Genomic DNA, 24908 nt, shown 5'->3' with positions numbered 1-24908 from the left:
ACAGCAGAGAGCCCAATGCAGGGCTTGAACTCATGAACCATGAGATCATGACCTGAGCTGAAGTCGGATGCTCGACCAACTGAGCCACCCAGGCGCCCCACCAGTATTCCCACTTCTTTTAAAATTTTTTTATCAAGTTTATTTATTTATTTTGAGAGAGAGAGTGCACAAGCAGGTAAGGGGCAGAGAGAAGGAGAGAGAGAATCCCAAGCAGGCTCCACACCATCAATGCAGAGCCTGATGTGGGGCTTGAACTTATGAACCATGAGATCATGACCTGAGCCGAGATCAAGTAGGAAGCTTGACTGAGTCACCCAGGCACCCCCAGTATTCCCACTTTTAATTTTAAGCAGCAAAAATGATACTTTAAAACTTAAGTTTGGCCATGCCCCATCCCTGCTTAAAACTATCCATAAGTAGGCAATGGTTCCTTAGCTATGACACCAAAAGCATAAGCAACAGGAGAAAAAATAGATGAACTGGACATCATCAAAATTTAAAAGTTTCGTGTTTTAGAGGACATAATCAAGAAAGTGAAGAGACAACCCACAGAATGGGGAAAAAATGGAAATCATATTTCTGATAAGGTACTTGTATCTCAAAAAATTTTTAATGTTTATTTTTTGAGAGAAGGGGGGGGGAGGGGCAGAGAGAGAGGGAGACACAGAATCTGAAGCAGGCTCCAGGCTCTGAGCTGTCAGCACAGAGCCCGACGTGAGGCTCGAACCCACTAACGGTGAGATCATGACCTGAGGCGAAGTTGGATCCTCAGCTGAATGAGCCGCCCAGGGGCCCCTGACTTGTGTGTAAAATAAAGAAGTGGGGGGGCACCTGGCTGGCTCAGTCAGTGGAGTGAATGACTCTTGATCTCGGGGTTGTGAGTTTGGGCCCCATGTTCAGTGCAGAGATTACTAAAAAACAAAATCTTTAAGGGGCCCTGGGGGGCTCTGTTGGTCGAGCATCCCACTCTTGATTTCAGCTCGGGTCATGATCTCACAGTTCGTGAGTTGGAGCCTCATATTGGGTTCTGTGCTGACGGCTCAGAGCCTGTTTGGGATTCTCCCTCTCTCCCTCTCTCAATGCTCCTCCCCACCTCTAAATAAATAAATAAATAAATAAATAAATAAATAAATAAATAGGAAATACCAAGTGTTGGCAAAGATGCAGAGAAATCAGAACCTTCATACGCTGATGATGGGAATGTAAAATGGTGCAGCCACTTTGGAAAACAGTCTGGCAGTTCCTCAAAAGGTAAAACTCAAGAGTTACTGTATGAGTAATTCTACTCCTAGGACTATACCAGAGAACTGAAAGCATATGTTCACAAAAAAACTTGTACGGGAATGTTCATAGCAGCATTGTTCATAATAGCCAAAAGGTGGAAACAATATAGCCCATCAACTGATGAATGGATAAGTAAAATGTGGTACATCCATACAATGGACTGTTATTTGGCAATAAAAAGAAATTAAGTACTAGGGTGCCTGGATGGCTGCCGTCACTTGAGCATCTGACTTCTGATTTCAACTCAGCTCATGATCTCTTAGTTTGTGAGATTGAACCCCACATCTGGCTTAGTGCTGACAGCACAGAGCCTGCTTGGGATTCTCTCTCTCTCTCTGCCCCTCCCCATGCTCTCTCTTGTGTGCTTTCTCAAAATACGTAAATAAATAAACATTAAAAAAAAAGGAAATTAAGTACTGACACATGCTAGAGCATAGATTAACCTTCAAAACATGCTAAGTGAGGGACACCTGGGTGGCTCAGTCGGCTAAGTATCTGACTCCGGTTCAGGTCATGATCTCACATTTGTGGGTTTGAGTCCCATATAAGGCTCTGTGCTGACAGCTCAAGAGCCTGGAGCCTGCTTCAGATTCTCTGTCTCCCTCTCTCTCTGCCCCTCCTCTGCTCACACTGTCTCCCTCTCTCCCTCTCAAAAATAAACATTAAAAAAAAAAAAAAAAACAAAAAAAAAACAAAAAAAAAACATGCTAAGTGAGAGAGACTAGATTCAAAAGGCCACATGTTGTATAATTATCTGTAATGTCCAGAACAGGCAAATCTACAGACAGAAATTAGATTGGTGGTTGCCCGGGGATGAGAGAATTGTGGGGAAGGGGAGCGACTGCTGCTGAATATAGGGTCTCTTTTGAGGATGATGCTATTTTCTCAATTGATTGTAGGGTTGGTTGCATAACTTTATTAACACACTAAAACCCTTGAATTGTACATTTTAAAAGGGTAAATTGTATGGTATGTGGCTTATATCCCAATAAAGCTGTTATATTAAAAAACAAAGAACTCTCCATAGCTCCCCATTGTCCTGAGGCATTCAAAGCTCTGCCAAGCATGGGGTGTCTCTCTGAATCAGATGGGGGTCCCCAATGTGGGGCAAGGATCAGGTGGAAGCCAGTGGCTCAGAGGTGAAAGGATTCACCTGAAGCAGAACAAAGGCGACAGAAGTTTATTGAATAGGCCCCAAGGGAGCAGGGGTCAGGACAACAGAGGAGAGGCTGTCTGCAAGGAGGCACTGGGTGGGGGCGTATTTAAAGTGAGAAGGTGAGGAGGTATGGGGACATGTGGAATTTTCTCTTTCTTAGTAACTGTGCCTGGTTGTCAGGAGCCCATCGGTCAGGTAGGGCCTACGGGTATTTTGAGGTGGGTCTCCCGATGGGCCCTTCTGTATTCAGCCAGGTGGTGGCTGTGGGCCCTTTGTCCTTGATCAAGTTTCCATTGCTGGAACCTGTTGTTTAAAAGCAGCCTCTATAAAGTGTGGTCCCATCTCACACCTTTGCCCTAATAGTTCCTTCCATCAGGGAAGCTCTTCCTGAGCGTGATATCAGCAGGGTTCATTCCTTCATCTCCCTCAAATGTCATCTGTGCAGTAGGGTCTTGTCTGACACCCTATCTTATATTGTAACTCCCGTGCCCCCTCACCTGGCTCTGTCTTATCCATAACATTACATTTTAGCATTGTATACAATGTACTCGTTTTATTTATTGTCTGTTTTGCAACTGCTGTGCCAAAGGGCAATAGGTGTGGTCTACCAGAGTACAGGCAGAAAGGGGGTGCACTGTCCGCAGAGAATTTAAAAAATAAATGAAAACTGGCCAAAAGTTGGCCCAGTTTTTATTACACCATGCGCTGACAACTTCTAAGCAGTAGAATAAAGCAATAGAAATAATCCTCCAAAATAATCCAAAAATCTTTCATTGGTTTACTTGTAAACAATTGACACAATTACTGTTGAGTTTTAATAAAAGGCTTCCTGTTATTTTTATTACTGTATACTTTAGTAAACATTGTATTCGTAATAGTTTTCTATTGTTACATAATAAACTACCACCAACTTTGTAGCTTAAAACTTATTGTTTCGTGGTTTCTGTGGATCCAGGCCAAGCATGGTTTAGGGGGGCCCTCTGCTCCACCGTCTCACTGAGCTATAATCCAGGTGCCAGCCAGGGCTGCTGTCTCATCGGAGGCTCAACTGCGGAAAGATCTGCTTCCAATTGCTTGACCTAATAAGGATGAGGTCTTCATTTTCTTGCTGGTTATCAGTTTGGGCTGCTCTCTGCTCCTAGAGGTGAAGTCCTTGCCATGTAACTTTCTCCATAGGTCCTCTTACTATGTGGCAGCTAATTTGTTTCAAAGCCAGCAAAAGAGAGTCTCTCTCTCCAGTCCACTAAGAAGGAGTCTTGGGGAAAAAAAAAAAAAAAAAGGAGTCTTGGGGTGCCTGGGTGTCTCAGTCGGTTAAGTGTCCGACTTTGTCTCTTTGGGAATCCTGTCTCCCTCCCCCACTTTCAAAAAAAAAAAAACATTTAAAAAAGGAGTTTTACATAATATAATCATGAACTTCCTTTGCCATATTCTATTGAGAAGAAGCAAATCCCAGGTCCTGCTCACCCTTGAGGGGAAGGGGGTTATACAGCCCATGAGTAAGGGGGCTACCCAACATCTGTTTGCTACAAAGTTCTAGAGAAGTTAATGTAGAGAATTCCCAGGGTGACTGCTGGCTCAGTCAGTAGAGCATGTGGACTCTTGACCTCAGGGTCATGAGTTCAAGCCCCACAATGGGGGTAGAGATTACTTAATAAATAAATAAATAAATAAATAAATAAATAAATAAAGTTAAAAATAATTTTAAAAATAATTTTAAAATATAGAGAGGGGCGCCTGGGTGGCTCAGTCGGTTAAGCGGCCGACTTCGGCTCAGGTCATGATCTCACGGTCCGTGAGTTCGAGCCCCGCGTCGGGCTCTGTGCTGACAGCTCAGAGCCTGGAGCCTGTTTCGGATTCTGTGTCTCCCTCTGTCTGACCCTCCCCCGTTCATGCTCTGTCTCTCTCTGTCTCCAAAATAAATAAACGTTAAAAAAAAATTTAAAAAAATAGAGAGAACTCCCAGGTATACAGTTGACCTCTGCCATATGAAGATTCAGGTTCATTTTGATAGTAAGTTCATAACAATTTGGTATCATTTGGGCTTGTACAGTTTGAGTCTCCAATCTCTGTGATTCTACATAATCTTTCATTTAAGTGATAATAGATTAGAAACTAAAATGATAGCACAATGATTGTAAAGATGAAGAAATTATTCTGTCATTCTACATATTCTTTTGAAATTTTTATTTAAAATAGTGAATCGGTATGAACTGCAAAATGCAGTATTTTTATTTGGTAAGTGAAAATTTTCATTCATAAATGAAATATTTTCCTGAATTGAGTAATATCTTTGAAATTGAAATTTATTCATTTTCAATTGTTAATTTTAAAACTAGAGAACATACAAAATGGTGATTCTTACATGATTCTTACTGAAATAATTTTCTGGTAGTGAGGAAGAGGTATAAAAAATTATCCACGGGGCGCCTGGGTGGCTCAGTCGGTTAAGCATCTGACTTCGGCTCAGGTCATGATCTAGTGGTTTATGGGCTTGAGCCCCCTTGTTGGGCTCTCTGCTGTCAGCATGGGGCTTGGAGCCCGCTTTGGACTCTGTGTCTCCCTCTCTCTCTCCCGCTCACTCTTTCTCTCTTTCAAAAATAAATATTTAAAAAATTGTTTCAAAAGTTATCCACTCCAGGTGTCAAATATGCTAGTTCCACCACTGTTACCAACATTACAAAGTGAGTTTCACCATGGCAGGAATTTTACTTTGTTCACTCTTGTATCTTCTCCAGCATTTACAGCAGTACCCAGCTCATGGTCGGTGGTCAGTGAATATGCTGAATGAACAGACAGATGCCTGAATGAATGGATGAATGAACCTGTGATTCCTCTCCAGCCTCAACTCTCACCATAGTCCTGTCTTCCAGCTCAAGCTCTGCCTTAGTGGGATGGGATGGGGGTCGGGGATTTGGGTGCTAGAGAGACCTTTGTCCTCACAGATTCTTGACCCTGGGTGCTAGGACCTCACTGCGAGATTAAAGAAGATGGTGGGCCAAGAATTTTTTGTTTTTAAGTTTATTTATTTTGAGAGAGAGAGCTCACACATGAGCAGGGAGGGGCAGAGAAAGAGGGAAAGAGAGAGAATCCCAAGCAGGCTCTGAGCTGTCAGCGCAGAACCCGATATGGGGCTCCAACCCACAAACCATGAGATCATGACCTGAGCTGAAATCAAGAGTTGGATGCTTAACCGACTGAGCCACCCAGGTGCCCCTAATTTATTTATTTTATTTTATTTATTATTAAAAAAATTTTTTTTTTAAACGTTTATTTATTTTTGAGACAGAGAGAGACAGAGCATGAATGGGGGAGGGTCAGAGAGAGAGGGAGACACAGAATCGGAAGCAGGCTCCAGGCTCTGAGCCGTCAGCCCAGAGCCCGACGCGGGGCTCAAACTCACGGACCGCGAGATCGTGACCTGAGCTGAAGTCAGACGCTTAACCGACTGAGCCACCCAGGCGCCCCTATTTGTTTATTTTAGAGAGAGAGAGAGAGAGAGAGAGAGAGAGAGAGAATGAACTGCACTGTAAGTGCAGAGCCCCATGTGGGGCTTGAACCTATGAACCAAAAGATCATGATCTGAGCAGAAATCAAGAGTCAGACGCTTAACTAACTGAACCAGCCAGGTTCCCCCCAACAAAATTTTTTAAAATAAAGATAGGGGCACCTGGGTGGCTCAGTCCCTTAAGCGACTGACTTCGGCTCAGGTCATGATCTCTTAAGCTTGTGAGTTCCAGCCTGGCGTGAAGCTCGGTGCTGACAGCTTAGAGCCTGGAGCCTGCTTCAGATTCTGTCTCTGGCTCTCTTTGCCCTCCCCTGCTCTCTCTCTCTCTCTCTCTCTCTCTCTCTCTCTCTCTCTAACACAAATAAACATTAAAAAAAAAATACAGTAAAGAAAATAGTGGGGGCGCCTGGCGGGCTCAGTCAATAGAGCCTGGAACTCTTGATCTTGGGGTTGTGAGTTCGAGCCCCAGGTTGGGTAAAATTACTTAAAATCTTTAGAAAAAAATGCACAAAACTGCTTAAGGTAAACACCATTTTGATAACTTAATTAAGGCTCTCCACATATTATTATGACAGGAGGGAGGCTGAATAGTGGGAGTAGCCCTGTATCCCTTAAGGCACTGTTGTCTTTCTTGCCTCAGGACTTTTGCGTTCGCTGTTCCTGTTGCTTGCAATGTGGAATGTTCGTCCGTCAGCCCTTCTTATCCTTCAAGGGTTCATTATCAAAGCTGCCTTTTCACTTCCACCGCCCCAGTCCCTGATCTTTCAGTCTGCGCTTCCCCGTCACTCCCCCACTCTAATCGCTCCCCCACCCTATACTTCTGTCTTCACTACTCTCGGCTGTTCCAGTCTGGTGAGGAAGGGGCCAGTCTGACGTGGTCACTGTTGGATTTCCAGTAACGCGCCAAGTAGGCGCTCAGTGACCGCTGGCATGTAGAAAGGAGTAAATTCCTCGCCCTCAAAGGGGGGCTGAAACGAGGCGGGCTTCCAAGCCTGGAACCACAGGTTCTGCACCCTCTCCTCCCACCCCGAGGCCCAGCCCAGGAGCGAGGGTACTCGGACGTCACCAAACCTCGGAGCAGGTAACAGGAGCCTCGGGGCTCAGCAGGTTTGCGTTTCCTCACCTGCTAGGTCCTACCCCCGGCGGAGCCGACGCAAGCCCCGCCCCTTTCCCCCAATCCTGGGGCCGGCGCAGGTGCTCCGGGGGAGGAGGACTGCCGCCCAGGTGCCTGCTCCCTGCGCCTGCGCTCTGCGTGCTCCGCCTCGCCAGGTGCGCCCCGCCCCCTCCCCGGCCGGCCACCTTCGGGAGCTGCTTCGAGGCGCCCGCCATTGGCTCTACCGCCCACCGAGCGCTTGTGGGTGTGGTGGGGGTCTGAACGGTGGGAGAGTCGGCGAAGGGTCGCCGGAGGCAAGGAACGAGAGAGAGGCGGGCTGAAGCGTCGTGGGCGTAGCGGACAGACCGTCCGCGCACCGAAGGTCCGACAAGGGGTAGTCCCCGAGACTCCGGCGGGAGCGCCAGGGCGGCACCTCGCAGACCCTCTGGGAGCGCCGGCACCTGAACACGAGGCTCCCCAGTGCGCGTGCGCGGCAAGGGTCTTCCCGCACCTGATCGCGAGACCCTAACGGCCAGCCGCTTGAGGCTTCGCCTGCGCTGCCGGGTGGAGCCCGTCATGGCGCAGCTGTGTGGGCCAAGGCGGTGCGGGGTGCTCCTCGCCCTGCTGGCCTCGCTGCTCCTTTTCGGGGCTGAGGCGGCCGACGGAGAACGTAGCGTCCACGGTGAGGGCCCGGGAGGGTCTCCTGGGAGGAGCGGGAGGCAGAGAGGCCGAGGGTGGGACATTAGGGTCTGGCGGCTGCGTTGGGGTGCGAAGGGCCTTGGGTGAGGTATGATCAGGGCGAATTGGTGGGAGAGGAGATTGGGGGCGACCTGGTGGAGCGGGGGCGTGGTGGAGCCGGCTGCGGGAGATTGAGTCTGGGGAAGAGGTTTGGGAGCCTTTGGGAGTGAGGACGAGCGGCGGAGCCCGGGTTGGTAAAGTTTCCTGCGGGTGAGGGAGGAGACTAGGGCTAGTGACCAAGAAGGAGTGGCACTGGCCAACAGGAAAAGGGTGAGAGGCTCAACAGAAGACCAGCCACTTCCTGTCAGAGGAAAGTTCCATGGCCCAGAAAAGCCCAGGGAGGCCAAGCCTGAGAGGGGGTTGGATTAGGTGACGCAGTTTTAGCCTCTGACAAAAAGCCCCCTCGCCCACCTCTTTGGATATTGGACGACAGCCTCCGGAGAAATTTGCAGTAGAGCGCCTCCAAAAAGAAAGGTGTTTCAAGGGAAGGAGAAGCAAAGCAAAAATGTTGGAGGGGAGAAACGTTACCAGGGTGCAAGACTGGGGCCCTTTGGTATAAGAAGAGTATTGGCATTGAGAAGCTGGGGTTGGGTTTGTGAAACTGGTCCTTAGAAGCTGGCGGAGAACAAGGCCCAATGTTAAACCTCTACATTTTACGGAAGTTTGGCCTGAAACGTCTTTTTGAACAAGTGTTATAATCTCAACTGCTTCAGACAAGGACAGCCAGGCTTTGTTGGGGGGGGGGGGTGGGAAACACTTTTGAAAGAGGAATTCATTGATTCAGCAAAACTTATTGAGCCCCTGCTATATGTCAGGGATGGTGCTGGCACCAGTGGCACATTTGTAACTTCCAACAAGCCAGGTCCCTGCACTTGGAGAGCTTATATTTTAGTTGGGGGGGGGGGGGGGTGGGGACCGAGACAGTGAGTAGGTAAACATTTAGATAAAGAGCAGCCACCGCAGTATTAAGTTACTAAGAAGTAAATGAACAAGGTGAAGTACACAACAGGATGATGTAAGATGATGGGGGCTGCTCAGCTCAGGTGGTCAGGGGACGTCTCTCTGAGGAGGGTGACATCTTGAGCCCTAACAAGAATGAGGAGGCAGCAGCCACATAAGAACCTTGTGGATGAGAGTCCAGTTGGAGGTGATGGAGTACAAAGGCTTTGAGGTGGGGGGCAAGCCTGGGGGTATTCAAGGAAAAGACAGAGAACCATCATAGCTGGAGCAGGAGGGGGTGGGGTGGGGGGGGTGGGGAGATAATTGGAGGAGGATATGAGGTGGGAGAAGTCGGGAGGAGCCAGGGGGCTTTATAGGCCAGCATTTTGGGTGGAAGGAGAGAAAGGATGTGTGCACACCAAGTCATCACCTGTGGTGACTTCAGAAGACTGTTAATGTCCCTACACTGGAGGCAGGAAAAATGAGCTAACGGGGATATCACGGGTTGGTGGGAGAGGATTAAGTCCGTAGGTTAAGGAATCAAGAATACAAGCGTTGATCATTCTTGCAACCTGAACTAGAATTTGACAGTACTCCTGGACTTTTTTCAGTGATGTGATTATGTTAGGATGTACCTTCCAGTTACCTGGCCTGGATTTTCTCAAAACTGAGTTTAGGGTTAACCTCTTGCTTACTCTGAGCTCCCGTGTGTTGTTTAATCCTTGAAACAACCTGGTTTGGTGGTGAAGTTACAGGTCTTGCCTCAGGTCACACAATAGTAATTGACAGAGTCACGCCTTCTCTTTTCCCAGTGGCCTTTCTGGTTGCTGTAGACGGCTGGACCTCCTGACCTTTCACAAGTACTGCTGTCTGGCTGTGTGAACTAACGACCTTGCTTATCTGAAGTTCTGTTTGTTTGAAAGCTTTCAGATAGTTTAATTTGAGGCAGGAGGTAGTTTTGATTCCCCACCCCGCTTTCCTCTGATTGCTTTGATTTTTCTCAGGCAGCAAGGTCTTCCACTCAGAGCGAGGTGTTTCTCCAGCCACTTGCAACTGCATAGGTGCCACTAGATGAGTATGAGGCCAGGATGGTTCGAGGGTCACCTACCTGGGTGTGGAAATCACTGAGAATGAGAGGCAGCATGGAAGACCGTGAACTGAGAGCTGAAGTCATGAAGTGAGGAGTAGTGATCTCAGTTAGCCGGTGATACACAGGGTGGGGTATAATCTACTTTAATGATGAGATTAATGGCTAGGGTTTGAGAGGGCAGGAGGAGAATGGTGTAGAAGCAGTTCCAGGAGCAAGGAGCCCTACTCTCTTGGAAGGGCACAAGAGAAGGCATGTCCTCAGGGGAGAGCGGAGTTTGGTTAGAGTAAGAAAGTGACGAGAATGTTGAGAAAGAAGATTGAGGAAATGAAAGATTTTTGCTTACAGTAGTTGGTAAGTCCTGGAAACCCCGGGAGTTAGGGAGAAGAGAGATGGGAACAAAACAGGATGTATGGGGACAAGGGGGGTAATTCAGGAGTCTGTGGCTGATGTGATAAGCAGGTGATAGGAGTGTCATGTGGTTTCAAGACTGACAATGTTGAGCAGGTGCTGGGTGTTGGAGGGCGGATAGGAAGGGGCATGGGATGTAGTGACACTTGCAGGCTAGACAGTGTCCTGACTCCAGACCTCTGCCGATGGAGGTGGGGAAGAGCTGGTGCTGCTCTGGGTGTTTCTAGCATTCAGGGAGAGTGCCAGTCTGCCGTGGAAAACACACAGATTATAAACTGTTCATTCCCAAGAGGCCTCAAACAGGCTTTATGTGACTTGTATAGTTTGTAGAACTGGGGAATTTTTCATGGAAAAATTTGTCTTGGGGCTCTGCCTGAAAAACGTGAAGATGAGCAGCACCAGGTCAGTGTTCCCACATAGCACCTATAGTGCTCCTTCGGAAAGGGCATAGACTACTCTCCCTCAGTCTTTATGCACTTGGCCTGCCCACTGTATCTCTAAGCATTTGAGTTGTGACACCACGCCCCCCATCTTAAGAATATGCCCAATTTAGGGGCGCCTGGGTGGCTCAGTTGGTTAAGTGTATGACTCTTGATTTTGGCTCTTGGTTTTTGCTCATGATCTCACGGTTTGAACCCTGCATCAGGCTGACAGTGCAGAGCCTGCTTGGGATTCTCCCTCTCTGCCCCTCCCTCACTCACTGTTTCTCTCTCTCTCTCAAAAATACATAAAAATAAATATTAAAGAAAATATGTGCCCCACTTAGTAAATGGAGGTAAAAAAAAAATAACAGCTCCTTATAAATTGTACAGTGTGGTATGTGTGTGTGTATCATCGCTGTTAGCAAGGGAAAAGCCCTTATCAGGTGGGCACATATGTGTGTGATTTTTTAAATATCGTCCTAGCTGATAAATCCTGTTACTTGGAGTGCCCCAAAATACGTAATTTTAATTTTGATCAGTACAAGGGCAGATAATACATTTGGCCCTTGACCAGCACAGGGTACAGTTGAAAATCCACATGGAACTTTTGATTAGTTCCCCCAAAACTTAACCTACTAATAGCCTGCTGTTGACTTATCAATAATATAAGCAGTTAATTAACACATATTTTGTATATGTATTAAATACCGTATTCTTAGAATAAAGTAACCTAGAGAAAAGAAAATGTTATTAAGAAAATCATAAAGAGGAAAGTCAACTGTGTATTCCTTTTCAGAATAGAACCTCAGCAATTCCTTTGGGAAGTTTAAATGTAGTTCCTGCTGCCAGTGACTTTATGCCTGAACGTGGGCATCAGAACTCACATTAATGGTTACTGGGCTCATAGTCCTTTGTTGATTGTTCTTGGGAATTTCCACTAGAGAAAAGTACAGCAGCCTTCATTTGAGAGCCTCCACTGCACTTTCAAGTGATCTTCAGTTTCCATCAACCTCTTGGGTTAATTACAGTTCCCCCAGAACTTTGACTGAATGGACAAACTTTCCAGCACTTCTCCAGTAAGCATGTTATTAGTCACCACTCCTTTCTCTTCTCTTCACCCCCACAGATGGTTGTAAACTGAGTGGTTGGAGATCTGACAGATGAGAGCTAACGTGCAGTTGGTGTTGGTGATCAGCTGAGGGTTCTCCCAAGTAGCGTCTTGTATTTTTGCCCTTCACAGAAGAAGCACTTGTTTTGCTTGCTGTCGAGACAGTTTGATTCCAGGACAGTCTGAAATATTTATTCATTGATTTATTCAAGACGTATTTATTGAACACTTACCAAGTGCCAGGTACAGTAATTTCAGGCGCTGGAAATAGCACTGAACAAAACAAATGACCTCCTGATCCATGGCACCTACCTCGGAGAGGAGGACAATACAGTAAACAAACAAACAGTGAATATATATGTGGTGACAAGTACTGTAAGAACAGTAAGATGTGGTTTGGTGTGTCTTAGTATTGAAAACATGGCCTTTGAGATACAAATGATAACAGTCTCTAAAGACAATGAGGGCCTTACTTTCAGGTCCACTGAGGGCAACGCAGCCCCTTTCCACCAGAAACATTCCTTTGCTCTGGTCAGCATTTGAGAGCTTGGCCTGTGATAGAGAAAGCAAACTTCTCTTTCACCTGGCTCCTGGAGCACTCCTCATTTCACCTATCCCCAAAGTCATTGCAACTCTCAGGCTTGTCTTGAGGTAGTTGGCCTGGAAGCCGAGCCTCTGCTACGTGCTGAGGCTAGACCGAGGCTAGCTGAGTGGTGAGGTAGCCCGTGATTCATGTGAGAGGGGAGAGAAGCCTGGAGGGGTCACACTGAAATGACTTCATCAACCCCAGGAAGCCCGGTGGCCTACTGGTGACATGACTAAGGCAGATTTCACAGATGACCCCAGAAGTATTAGCATGAGGATTATGGGTGTCTTTGTGCAGTCCTGGTCACAATGTCCTTTCACGTGTTGTTTCTGACAAGATCTTTTGAAAACTGAAAAGGAACGCTGGAACATGGATGCTGAGTCCCGGTAACTTTGAAATTATTTGAAGTACATTTTCCATTATTAGAAATCCATTTTTGAGATGAGGGCAAGAATTTAAGCTGTTTTACACACTAGTGTTTGAGATGGATCTCACCAAAAGGGTCCTGGGTCCATGGCTTCTGAAGTCCTTGAGTTCATAGGTCATATTTTGTGTGTGTCTTTACGTCTGCCATTTAGAGTCTAGAGCATGCCCTTAAGCAGGTGAAAAAATACTAGATTTTATCAATAGTGACCTTTCAAATGGCCACTGCACATAAATAAGTATACAGTATGTCCATGGTATTGAAATTTAATGGGGTGATTAGGGAAACATTTCTAAAAAGGTCTTTAGGGGGTGATAATGGAAAAAAATCGAGAAACACTGTTCTAAGGAGAGGATTTATTAGTTTTGATCAATATGTGAAAATGGACCACTATTCAGAAAATGTTAAGAATTCCTGAATGTGAATTAAAAAAAATTTTTTTTAATGTTTATTTATTTTTGAGAGAGAGAGAGACAGAGAGCATGAGCAGGGGACGAGCAGAGAGAGAGGGAGACACAGAATCCAAAGCAGGCTCCAGGCTCCAGGCTCCAGGCTCCAGGCTCCGAGCTCTCAGCACAGAGCCCGATGCGGGGCTCAAACTCACAAACCATGAGATCATGACCTGAGCTGAAGTTGGATGCTTAACCGACTGAACCACCCAGGTGCCCACCCTCCCTGAATGTGAATTAACAGGGAGTCCCACCCATTAAAGACATTGAAACTTTCCTTCCAAGTTATTCAGATGGGCTACTGTGATTCTAGTTACAGATTTAGGTAAGGGTGGAATTTATAGTCTTGTTTGAGTGATGAATATGAGGTGACAGTGGGTAGGAATGGTGGTTTGCATGGTGTTGGTGTTTATAAAATGTAAACTTATGTATCAAAATGTTATATCTAAAATGCCAAGATTTTATATCTAAAACAAGATTTTATGAGTCTTATAATTTAAGTTGGGTTTGTCATTGTAAATGTTCTTTCCTTATAAATACCTAGCAGTTATTTTGAAGTTTCTGAATTACTTATCCTAATAATGACAACTTCCAGGCACCCAAACCTAGAGGAGATGGGTAGTTTTCTGTACTGAAAACAGAAGCACTTAAGTATAAAGAACCTGCCCAGCTAACCAAAATACGTGGATTTATAGATCACTTTCAAATAAGGCTGGTCACAGAATAAATGTCAACTTTGGAATTTGGCATGGTAGAATTAAAACAGCCAAGAGTTCATCTCTGATATTCAGTACTTCTCCACTTACACAGAACTTTTAAAATTCTCTCGTTCCTTGGTGAAAAGATACTTGAAGGTCCAAATGGGTAACCAGGGCATTTGTGTTTTTATTTTCCCCAGGCTCTGAACTCTTAATCTCCAGTAATGTGCAGTTGCAGGACTTTGATCCATGTGATAGTTTGCCATTGTCTTACTATGGGTGCAGATAAGGGATGGTGTCACTTTAAGCATGGAAATGGTCACACAGCAGAGAAACAAAGGGAGGAGTGCTGATGGTTGAGTTGGTTTGATCAACTCCAGCTTGAGGTGGTACTTCTGGTCTTCCTTATCCCTGGGTCGCATCAGTCATCATATTCGGTTGGACTTTCTAGTGAACTGTGTCATTCTTTTTTATCTTCATTCCCACTGTCCCTTTATTGGTCTGGCCTTCATAAAAATATAATATCTACTACTTATTCAAAGCTTTGTGCTTATAATGGAATACAAAACTCCTTTAATCTTTAACACTGTTTATGTTTTTGGTCGGTGGGTCAAAGATATTCCTCCCATTTGAGTTGTTAAGAACTGCATCCATCCGCACCCGCAGAATGTATCTCAGTGGAGCCTATGGAGGAGAAACTGACTGAGCCTCCTTACTTTACTGCTAACCAGTGAATTCAAGTTTCAGTGAGTGAATGCCCTTTCCCAGACAAGTTGCTCTCAAAGCAGCCTCAAGATTAATAGTGTATTCCAGACCAGGCGATACAAGTCTAGATGTCACAAAAGGGGACTTTTTGCTAACAAATTTGCCGAAAAACACTTTTATACTAACTATATCCAGAATATGTGTAAATCACACAGAGAGACCCTCACTTCATCTTGGGCTGAGTTATATTTATAATGTCCTCAAGATAGTTCTCTTGCTCACATTCTTAGTTTTACCCTAAACGAAATGGATTTTAAAGAGAAAACTCTCCTGTTTTCTGCAGAGTATTTCTGACACCAGATGAATGGGCTTTTCCACATCAAGCAGTTTTCCAGTTCTAAGTGAACACCTATTTAACTCACTTCTGACACCGACTCCCTGGAGTTAGCACAGACCCCGAAGATTACCAGCTCAGTCCCACAAGACTGCCCCCTCCCCCATCTTCAATTGAAAGTCCTAAGTTGTCACCTGTACTTCTGACCTACTTGCTATAAATCAAGGGTTCCCACAACCCCTTTGGGTTCAGTAATTTGCTACAATGGGTCACAGAACTCCAGGATACATTTACATACAGATGAATGGCCAGATGAAGATCTGGAGTAAAGGGTCTGGGGAGGGTCCCCAGCACAGAAGCTTCTGTCCTCGTGGAGTTCAGGGTGAGCCACCCTCCTGGTACATGATGTGTTCACCAACCCATCTCTCCTAACCCCTTCAGTTAGGGTTTTTTTTACTGAAGCTTCATCCTGTGGGCATGATTGATTAACTGAAACTCCCTTTCACCTCCTCTTCCTAGAGGATGAGGGTGGGGCTGAAAGTTCCAACCCTTCAATCTTGCCTTTGTCTTTCTGAAAACCAGCCCCCATCCAGAAGCTATATAGGGGCCCCCCAGCCACCAGTCATCTCATTATCACTCCAGAGATTACCAGGCTCTTAACTCTTGTGTTAGGAACCCAGGTCAAAGACCAATTATTAGAACAAAGGTGCTCCTAGCACTCAAGAAACCACAAGGATTTTAGAAACCTCTGTGTCTGAAGGTGCAGTTGGGGGGGCGGGGGGCGGGGGGCAGTGACCAAATCTATCTCTTACTATGTCACAGCTACACTGGATTCACAATCAGAGCTTTGCTTTATCTTCCTGAGCCCCCCAAGATTCTTCCATTTATATATTCCAAGCTTCTAAAATCTGCAGGATTTTTTTTTTTTTTTTTTTAAACCAGCCAGGCCTAAATCAGTGAACATGTGGCTTGCTGAATTAAAGAATACGGGTTTAGGGGCGCCTGGGTGGCTTAGTTGGTTGAGCATCCAACTCATGATTTCGTCTCAGGTCATAATCCCAGGGTTGTGGGGTTGGGCTCCTCACTGAGGATCCAAGCAGACGCTTGGGATTCTCTTCCTCTCTCTCCCTCTCCCTCCCCTTCTCCCCTCCCCACCTCTGTCCCTCTCTCCTGCTTACACACAGGCTCTCTCTCAAAAAAAAAAAAAAAAAAGAGGGGCGCCTGGGTGGCGCAGTCGGTTAAGCGTCCGGCTTCAGCCAGGTCACGATCTTGCGGTCCGTGAGTCCGTGAGTTCGAGCCCCGCGTCAGGCTCTGGGCTGATGGCTCGGAGCCTGGAGCCTGTTTCCGATTCTGTGTCTCCCTCTCTCTCTGCCCCTCCCCCGCTCATGCTGTGTCTCTCTCTGTCCCAAAAATAAATAAAAAACGTTGGAAAAAAAAAAAAAAAAAAAGAATATGGGGTTTATACATTTTCCAGCTTTATTGTTAGGTTAGTATGTGTTTATTGAATGTACTGTTGTTCCCATGTTATGAATGAGGAAAAAAACAGGGAGGTTAGGAAGACTGCGTTAGGTAAGACAGTGGATAATAATGGCAGCCAGGGATCCCTCCACACATAGATCCTTTACCAGAATGAGGATCTGTCCTACACACTTTTTCCAAATGACTTTCATATGTGTCACTTCCCATACCAGAACCTTTGGTCATTTCCTTTGTACCTTGTGTTGGCTTACAAGCCCTTTGAATTTCAGGGCTTGTAATGTGATTGAAATATTTTATGTTATGTGATTTTTTTGACTTTTGTTTTTCTGCCCAAGCGAGCCTTGTTCTAATTATAAACCCCTGAAGGGCAAAAGACCGCATCCTCAGTCAATGCTTTCTAGGGATGACTACTCAGCCCAGTTTACCTTGGAGGGTTCCAATTTATGCCACTTTATGTCACAGAGTGACTATTAAGAATGCCCCCTTTCATTCTGAAAAATGTCCTCATCTGGAGGGTACATTGTATGGTGACCCTGTTTACATACAATAGCTATTCACCAAACACTTGTTGCTTCATACTGCTCAAGATCCTAAGGAATTTAGCACATTCAATTTTATTTCTCATGTAGTTTAAAATTTTTTAACCAAAATTTTTATTTTGTTTTATTTGTTTTAATTTTTAAAAATGTTTTATTTATTCTTGAGAGAGAGAGAGCGCCCGCGCACACACGAGCAGGGGAGGGGCAGAACTAGAGAGGAACACAGAATCCGAAGCAGGCTCCAGGCTCTGAGCTGTCAGCACAGAGCCCAACGTGGGGCTCAAACTCACAAGCCATGAGATCATGACCTGAGCCAAAGTCAGACGCTTTACAGACTGAGCCACCCAGGTGCCCCTTTAACTGAAAATTTTACACAGCAGGGACCATATTCCACTATCCTGAAAAAAACACTGCTGACCCTTAACAACAACAACAACAAAAAGTAATGTATTCACAAGATTAGAATACTCACACAGTGTATTCTGGATGGAAAAAAACTGGAAAAGTCTCTCTCCCTCCTTCAGTTCCTTTCCTTAAAGGTAAATTCATACACGTGTCTAAATTAAAAGTTTAGAAAGCAATTACAATACATAAACCATTCTCCTGTTTTTCTCCTCAGTCTTAGACATTTTTCTATACCAGCACACACATATTTGCCTGTCTTTAACAGCGCTGTTATGTGCATGTCTTACAAGTTACTTAACCAGAACAAATAAGATGTCTTGATGGTGAATTTTCAGCTGTTGTAGGTCTGCGAACACCAAGCCCTCTGGGAATGTGGTAACCATTGCCCCTGTTGTTTGAAACACTTGGATTAAATGACTCTTGATTGCTTTCTTTGCTTTTTGATACTGAGGAGTGAACTGTGCTCTTATTTTTTGTGTGTAAAATAAGATTTTCAAATGTCTGAGAATTATTATAACAGGTAATTTCTCTTTCATCATTGTCTTTAGAATTTTAAGTTGCTTTAATGGAAAGAGTAGTGCTGTTTTTAGCAATGGGAGGGTATGCTACAGTGTTCTTGGCAAAGGAAAAACCTGAGGAATGCATGGTCAGTGTTGTTATAAGAAATGTGAACCCTAGGAGTCTATTTGATAGCTTCTGACTGCACGTATAAGGCTTGCTGAGTTCTATAATGACAGGGTGGAAAATCTGAACTGGGTGTTTTTATAAACACTCTCTAAAGAAGAGATTAAACTGTATCATGGTTGCTGCCTGCGTATGGCCTAAGAGCTATTTACATTTTTTAATGTTTGAAAAAATCAAGAATCAGTAAAAGTTACATGAAATAAAATTTTAGTGCCCATAAATAAGGTTTTACTGAAATGACAGCCATGGTCATTCATTTACATGTTTGTCGAAGGCTGCCTTCATGCTACAATGCTGCAGTTGAGTAGTTAGAACAGATTGTGACCCACAAAGTCTGAAATAAAGGCAATCCCTGTTTTGCATGGTTTTTGGCACGCACGGATTTTAGTTACCAAGTATATTAACTCTGGGTACTTGGATAAAGTACAAGTTTCAGCTCTTCGGTCACAGATCACTATGTAAATGACATATATGCATGGTGATTGATCACTGTATATCTGTTACTCAGTTTACACACACAGCAAATCATGTGGTTTTCTTGCCTCCTTGTTTCCTAGTAATAAACCCGTGTTACAGTTGATTAACCTGTGGTTAATCAATAAAGGGAATTGACCAAAAAAGATGAAAAGTGCAACAAAGAGAAAAAGTGGTAATGCTGGAAGCAAAATTCCAGTGGAACAGGGGCACCTGGGTGACTCAGTCAGTTGAGCGTCCGACTTCAGCTGAGGTCATGATCTCACCGTTCACGAGTTCATAAGTTCGAGCCCCGCATTGGGCTTGTGCTGACAGCTTGGAGCCTGGAGCCTGCTTTGGATTCTGTGTGTGCCTCTCTCTCTGCTCCTCCCTGGCTCATACTTGGTCTCTCTCTCTCTCAAAAATAAATAAACATTAAAAAAATGAAAAACAAAAAATTCCAATGGAGCATAAGCGGAGTGATAGAAGAACTCGCTTACTTTGGGAATGTTGAAACTGCCTTGATTTGGAAGACTGGATGTGCAGCCAGAGAAGCCTAGTGAGGGTCCACGTATCAACAGAAACAAGGAAAGTGGTGACAAAAACAATGATGTTCCAGTGGAAGTACCACTGGCAAAAAAAAACCCACAAAAAGTAAAGCACCTCTCAGAGCAGTTGTGATATTGAAAGAGAAAGGATAAAATGTTGGGAGCTGATCCAAACCTAGAAAGATGTGTGACAGTTCACTAAGACTAATTGAAACGATGCTTGCTCCATTATCAGAAGTTATAGGACTAAAGACCATCACAAGCACTGTTCAAGCTACTCTTGGTAATTTTTTTTTTTTTTTGCAAAGAAATTTAAACACTTTAATTCTCAAGTTTCTAATGTTTTAGCCACATTGTACTAAGTAAATATTAATTTTACTGTTCATTCTATACATTTTTAACCCACAATTTTTAATGTTTTGACAAACAAGTTTAAAGGTCATGAAGTTGGTTTCCATACTTTCATGCAAAGCAAGTACTGGCTGTGTTCACTATTTGGCCAGGTATAAAAAATGTTTTCTGAGCTTTGCTCTAGATAAACAGATGGGTGGGAGGAAAAGGACCATTTTATGAGTGACTTCAGGCTTGTGAGATGATCCCAGGCTTTTTGGCCTGGTCTCAGGCATAACAGTGAAGCAAGAAGTCAGGGTTGTTCACAAAGCTGGAGGCATCACAATTCCCAACTTCAAGATGTAAGACAAAGCTGTAATTATCAAGACAGTATGGTACTGGCACAAAAACAGACACTTCGATCAGTGGAACAGAATAGAGAACCCAGAAATGGACCCACAAATGTATGGCCAACTAATCTTTGACAAAGCAGGAAAGAATATCCAATGGAATAAAGACAGTCTGTTCAGCAAATGTTGGGAAAACTGGACAGCAACATACAGAAGAATGAACCTGGACCACTTTCTTATACCATACACAAAAATAAACTCAAAATGAATGAAAGACCTAAACATAAGACAGAAAACCATCAAAATCCTAGAGGAAAAAGCAGGCAAAAACTTCTTTGTTCTCAGCCGCAGCAACTTCTTACTTAACATGTTTCCAGAGGCAAGGGAAACAAAAGCAAAAGTGAACTATTGTGATCTCGTCAATGTAAAAACCTGCACAGCAAAGGAAACAGTCAGCAAAACTAAAAGGCAACTGATGGAATGGGAGAAGGTATTTGCAAATGAAATATCAGATAAAGGGTTAGTATCCAAAATCTATAAAGAACTTTCAAACTCAACACCCAAAAAACAAATAATCCAGTGAAGAAATGGGCAAAAGACAGGAGTAGACACTTTTCCAAAGAAGGCATCCGGATAGCTAACAGACACATGAAAAGATGCTCAACATCACTCATCATCAGGGAAATACAAATCAAAATACATGTGTGCTGTTTCGAAGGGACGCGTGCACTCTAATGTTTATAGCAGCGCTATCAGCAAAATGGGCATTTGGGTGGCTCAGTCGGTTAAGTGTCCGACTTCAGCTAAGGTCATGATCTCACGGCTTGTGAGTTTAAGCCCCACATTGGGCTCTGTGCTGACAGCTCAGAACCTGGAGTTTGCTTCAGACTCTGTGTCTCTCCTTCTCTCTCTCTCTGCCCCTCCCCTGGTAGCACTCTGTCTCTCTCTCTTAAAAATTAAAAAAAATAATATAAACAACAGATGGACATAAGGGAACGGAACCAAAAATAATATAAAAACAGGGAGGGGGACAAAACATAAGAGACTCTTAAATATAGAGAACAAACTGATGGTTGCTGGAGGGGTTGTGGGTGGAGGGATGGGCTAAATGGGCAAGGGGCATTAGGGAGGACACTTGTTGGGATGAGCACTGGGTGTCATACATAGGGGATGAATCACTGGAATCTACTCCTGAAATCATTATTGCACTATATGCTAACTAACTAGGATGTAGATTTAAAAAATAAATAAAAATAAAGAAGTCAGGGTTCTTTAGTCTGTAGCACCCATGGGAGTAAAAAGCCTGTCAAAGGCTAGACTCCTAGGAAAGTTCTTTTTGCTTGTTTTAGAAGTAAACTTAATCTGTGTATAAACACATGAATAAAAGAAAACACCAAGTTCAAGGCAGTTGTTTATTCAGGGGAGAGAGAGAAGGTGGGATTGAAGTAAGGGGTATACAAAGGTTAGAATTTGTTAACGCTGAGAAGTAGATATACTTGTGTTATGGTATGTTCTCCGGTTTTCAGAATATTTGAAATGGTTTATTAACTTAATTTTTTTAGAGTAGGCACAGCTACAACTATACATTTTTGGAGAATTAGATACTGTCTTAAGCCTGTAGAGTTAAATGAAATTGGTAGTGCCTGGGAGCCTAAAATTCCTATGATGTCCTTGTTAGCAGGTGACAGCAGGTTATTCCAGCCCATTGCACATGGAGTGAAGGTGTCTGAGCCTTTGGTTTGTTGTCTTGGTTAAAGCTCTAGTGACTTTAGAACCAGAGGAACCTGTTTTTCATGGCAAAGACCAGGCTGTTTGGCAATTTTATAATAGCCAATGTTCAAAATGCCTGCCAGGGTTTGGTAATTTAGGTTCATATTTCAGATAATATGTGATTTTTAACCATTTCTGATGCTTTTCCAAGAGAATGTTAACTAGTTCCTAAAGACAGGAATTCCATTTTTACATATTCTGAAGCAAGTAGATACACATTTGGTGCTCTGCAGCTTTTTTCCATTTTTCTTACTCTGCATTTTGAAAACTTACAGGATGTATTTCATTTTCCACTAGAATTTGTGAGCGTACAAATAGGACCTGAGGCATTTTTCATGATTGTTTTCCAGTGCTATTCTAAGACCAATATATTGTTTTGTCATCTCTTAATAGTAATTTTTATTACTAATATTTATTACTAATTTTTATTAAATAGTAATATTTATTAGGGAATAACTTCCTGAAAGTTTGTCCTACCAGGTTCCTCTCAGCCTTGACCAGTGGTGCTGTCTGTGACCTTGTCATTAAGTGTGACTGTAAACAGGCCCAGCAAAGGGCCTGGCCTTTTGAGCCCTCAGATTGTGATGAAGGCCCTGAGGAATGTTTTGGCTTTTAGGCAACTTCAGTTTCATGTTTTCCCCACTGCCTGTTACTATAGTGGCTTTTTCTTTCTGTCCATCTGAGGGGTGGTTATGTTAATACTCAGGCTCTGATTGGACCACTATTAAAAATAGTGTACATAATGTGCCTGGCATAATGCTTAGTGAAGGCAATAGGTGGGGTTTCAAAAAATAAGTAAAGCTCTACATTCCTTTTTCCTTTTTTTTTTTTTAAGACTTGTTTGTTACTTTTTGATAGTGCGAGCTGGGGAGGGGCAGAGAGAAGGGGAGAGAGAGTCTCAAGCAGGCTCTGTGCTGGCAGCACAACCTGATGTGGGGCTCTATCCCCTGAACCACGAGATCATGACTTGAGCTGTTAAGTAATCTCTACAACAAACTTGGGGCTTGAAGTCATAACCCCAAGAATTGCATGTTCCATCAACTTAGCCAGCCAGGCACCCCCATTTTGGTTCATTTTGATTTTAACCTGGATCTACCAAGGTACAGTACTTTAATTAAAAGTAATTTTTTTTTTTTTAAAGGAAGATGATAAGTCATGGAAGCCATGTTACATACTAAAGTATTTCTGGCTTTTTGTACAAGCCTTTTGGAGAACAATGAAAGGGAGTGGAGAATGTATGGCCTGTGCTTCCTAAAAGAACATTGCCTCCTTTAAAACAAACAAAATTATTTATTTATTTATTTATTTATTTATTTATTTATTTATTTATTTATTTAGAGAGCATGCACATGAGCAGGAGGTGGGGGGCAGAGGCATAGAGAGAGGAGAGAGAGAATCCCAAGCAGGCCCCGTGCTGTCAGTGTGGAGCCCGACCCAGGCCCGATTCCACAAGCCTGAGCCAAAATCAAGAGTTGGCACCTAACCAAGAGCCACCCAGGCACCCCCCAAAATTCTTTTTCATGAGTTCACTTCTTAAGCCTAGTGAATAAAAATTTATATCATAGAGGCTTAAAAGCAGTTGAGTTAGTAGAAGCATGTGACAAAATGAGAATTTTCTCCATTTGACAGGGTACTTTCATACTCAAAGAAAGGATCTGTCTTGACACAGTAGGGTGTGGTTAAATTTCATCTTTATTGAACCTAGCTTCAGCCAACTAATCTGCTACTTTGAGCTCTTCTACTCTAATGAAATTTGTGTAAAAAAAGAGAAGCTGTTTTTATTAAGAAATTTTCAAATGTATACAACAATAGTGAAAACAGTTCTTTTTATTTATTTATAGTTTTTTTTAATGTTTATTTTTGAGAGAGAGAGAAACAGCGTGTGAGTGGGGAAGGGGCAGAGAGAGAGGGAGACAGAGAATCTGAAGCAGGCTCCAGGCTCTGAGCTGTCAGCACAGAGCCCAACGTGGGGCTTGAACTCACCAACCAGAGATCATGACCTGAGATGAAGTCAGATGCTTAACAGACTGAGCCACCCAGGCGCCCCTGGGTGAAAGCAGTTCTGTGAGCCCACGTGGACTATCGTTCAGCTTCAGTAATTGTCCACATTCTGTCTTTACAGGCTTACTGTATTTTTAGTCCCAAGTTTTCTCTTAATAAAGATACATTTCTGAATTCGCCTGTGCAAAGGAAAAAGTGAAGTCCCCCCCCCACCCCCAATCCCCTCTTACCCCACCCAGGGAACCTAAAAATAAGGCTGTTTTCTGAAACTTAAACTATGAAGTCAATATGTGGTCATTAAGAGCAGATGTGAGCAGCTGTCTGGGACATAATGGCCTCTCAGCCTTGCAAGATTTGTTAGGAAGGGACCATCACATCTACAGAAAGAATGTTCCAGTCAAAGAAGCAGCAGTCAGTATCAGCAGTCAGGAAAGGAAGTGTCACAGAGGCACATCTTGACTGTTTTCTTGACCGAGGTGTGTCCTGAGTTGTCTACTGTGTGGTTCTGGCCTGCCTGGTAGATCCTGATGGAGAAGGATGTTCATAGGAATTCTGCTGTAGACTTTTCCTTACTCTGACTCCAAGTGACATGCTCCATTTCAGCTTGCTTTCCGAGGTGGTATGCTGGTTCATATATATATCCAACCTGCTTGACAGTTCGTCAGCATCCTCTTGTGTGCTTTGCTAGCAAGGATCACCGTCCCTGCATCTCATCAGCTGGGGCACTAAGAGTAAGCGTGTGAGTTTACAAAAATAAGGGCCAGATTCTGGGCAGTGCGGACTTCACCAAGGTAACTACTATCCATCCCTAGATAGGCTTTTCTTTCTTCTTTATACACTCAGCCTTCTCTACCTGCACAGAGTGTGTATCCGGCTCCCTTGCTTAGGAAAAGCTACCGAATTCCCACCCTTGATACAGTGGTCTCCCCGTTGCATTCTCTGTTATGGTGTCTGGTGGTTCCCCCCTGGCTGCCTTGAGCTTTGTTCGACATTGTGTCATGTTTTTGTTTTAACTGAGATGTAATTTACCTACTATACAGTTCACCCATTTAAAGTATGCTATTCCTGGGGCACCAGGGTGGCTCAGTTGAACATCTGACTCTTGATTTCAGCTCAGGGCATGATCCCAAGGTTGTGGGATTGAGCTCCGAGTTGGGCTCTGTGCTGAGCGTGGAGCCTGCTTGAGATATTGTCTGTCTCTCTCTCTCTCTCTCTCTCTCTCTCTCTCTCTCTCTCGCCCATTCCCTTCCTCTCCCTCTACCCCTCACTGTGGCTTGTACTCTTTCTCTCAAAAATAAAAATAAATAATATTAAAAACAAAGTGTGCAATTCCTCCCTTGGGTTTTTTGTTAAAAAGACTGTCCCTGAAACTGCTCAAGAAGCAAGGACACAAAGCAGTCAGTGATCTCC

General features: G+C 44.0%; 1 protein-coding gene across 1 annotated transcript in view; it reads left to right on the top strand.

Annotated features, from left to right (window-relative positions):
• Positions 1–7217: 7217 nt before the first annotated feature.
• Positions 7218–24908, top strand: part of SPINT2 (serine peptidase inhibitor, Kunitz type 2) — a 28121-nt gene continuing 10430 nt past the window's right edge. The window contains exon 1 of the mRNA XM_042919621.1: positions 7218–7720. Within this exon, the coding sequence (XP_042775555.1) occupies positions 7615–7720 (106 nt within the window). The 5' untranslated portion in view covers positions 7218–7614. The remainder of the gene's footprint in view (positions 7721–24908) is intronic.

Source organism: Panthera leo, chromosome E2 (assembly GCF_018350215.1).
Source record: "Panthera leo isolate Ple1 chromosome E2, P.leo_Ple1_pat1.1, whole genome shotgun sequence".
Taxonomy (NCBI): domain Eukaryota; kingdom Metazoa; phylum Chordata; class Mammalia; order Carnivora; family Felidae; genus Panthera; species Panthera leo.
The sequence above is the reverse complement of the archived record's forward strand: the minus strand, read 5'-3'. Positions and strand labels throughout refer to the sequence as shown.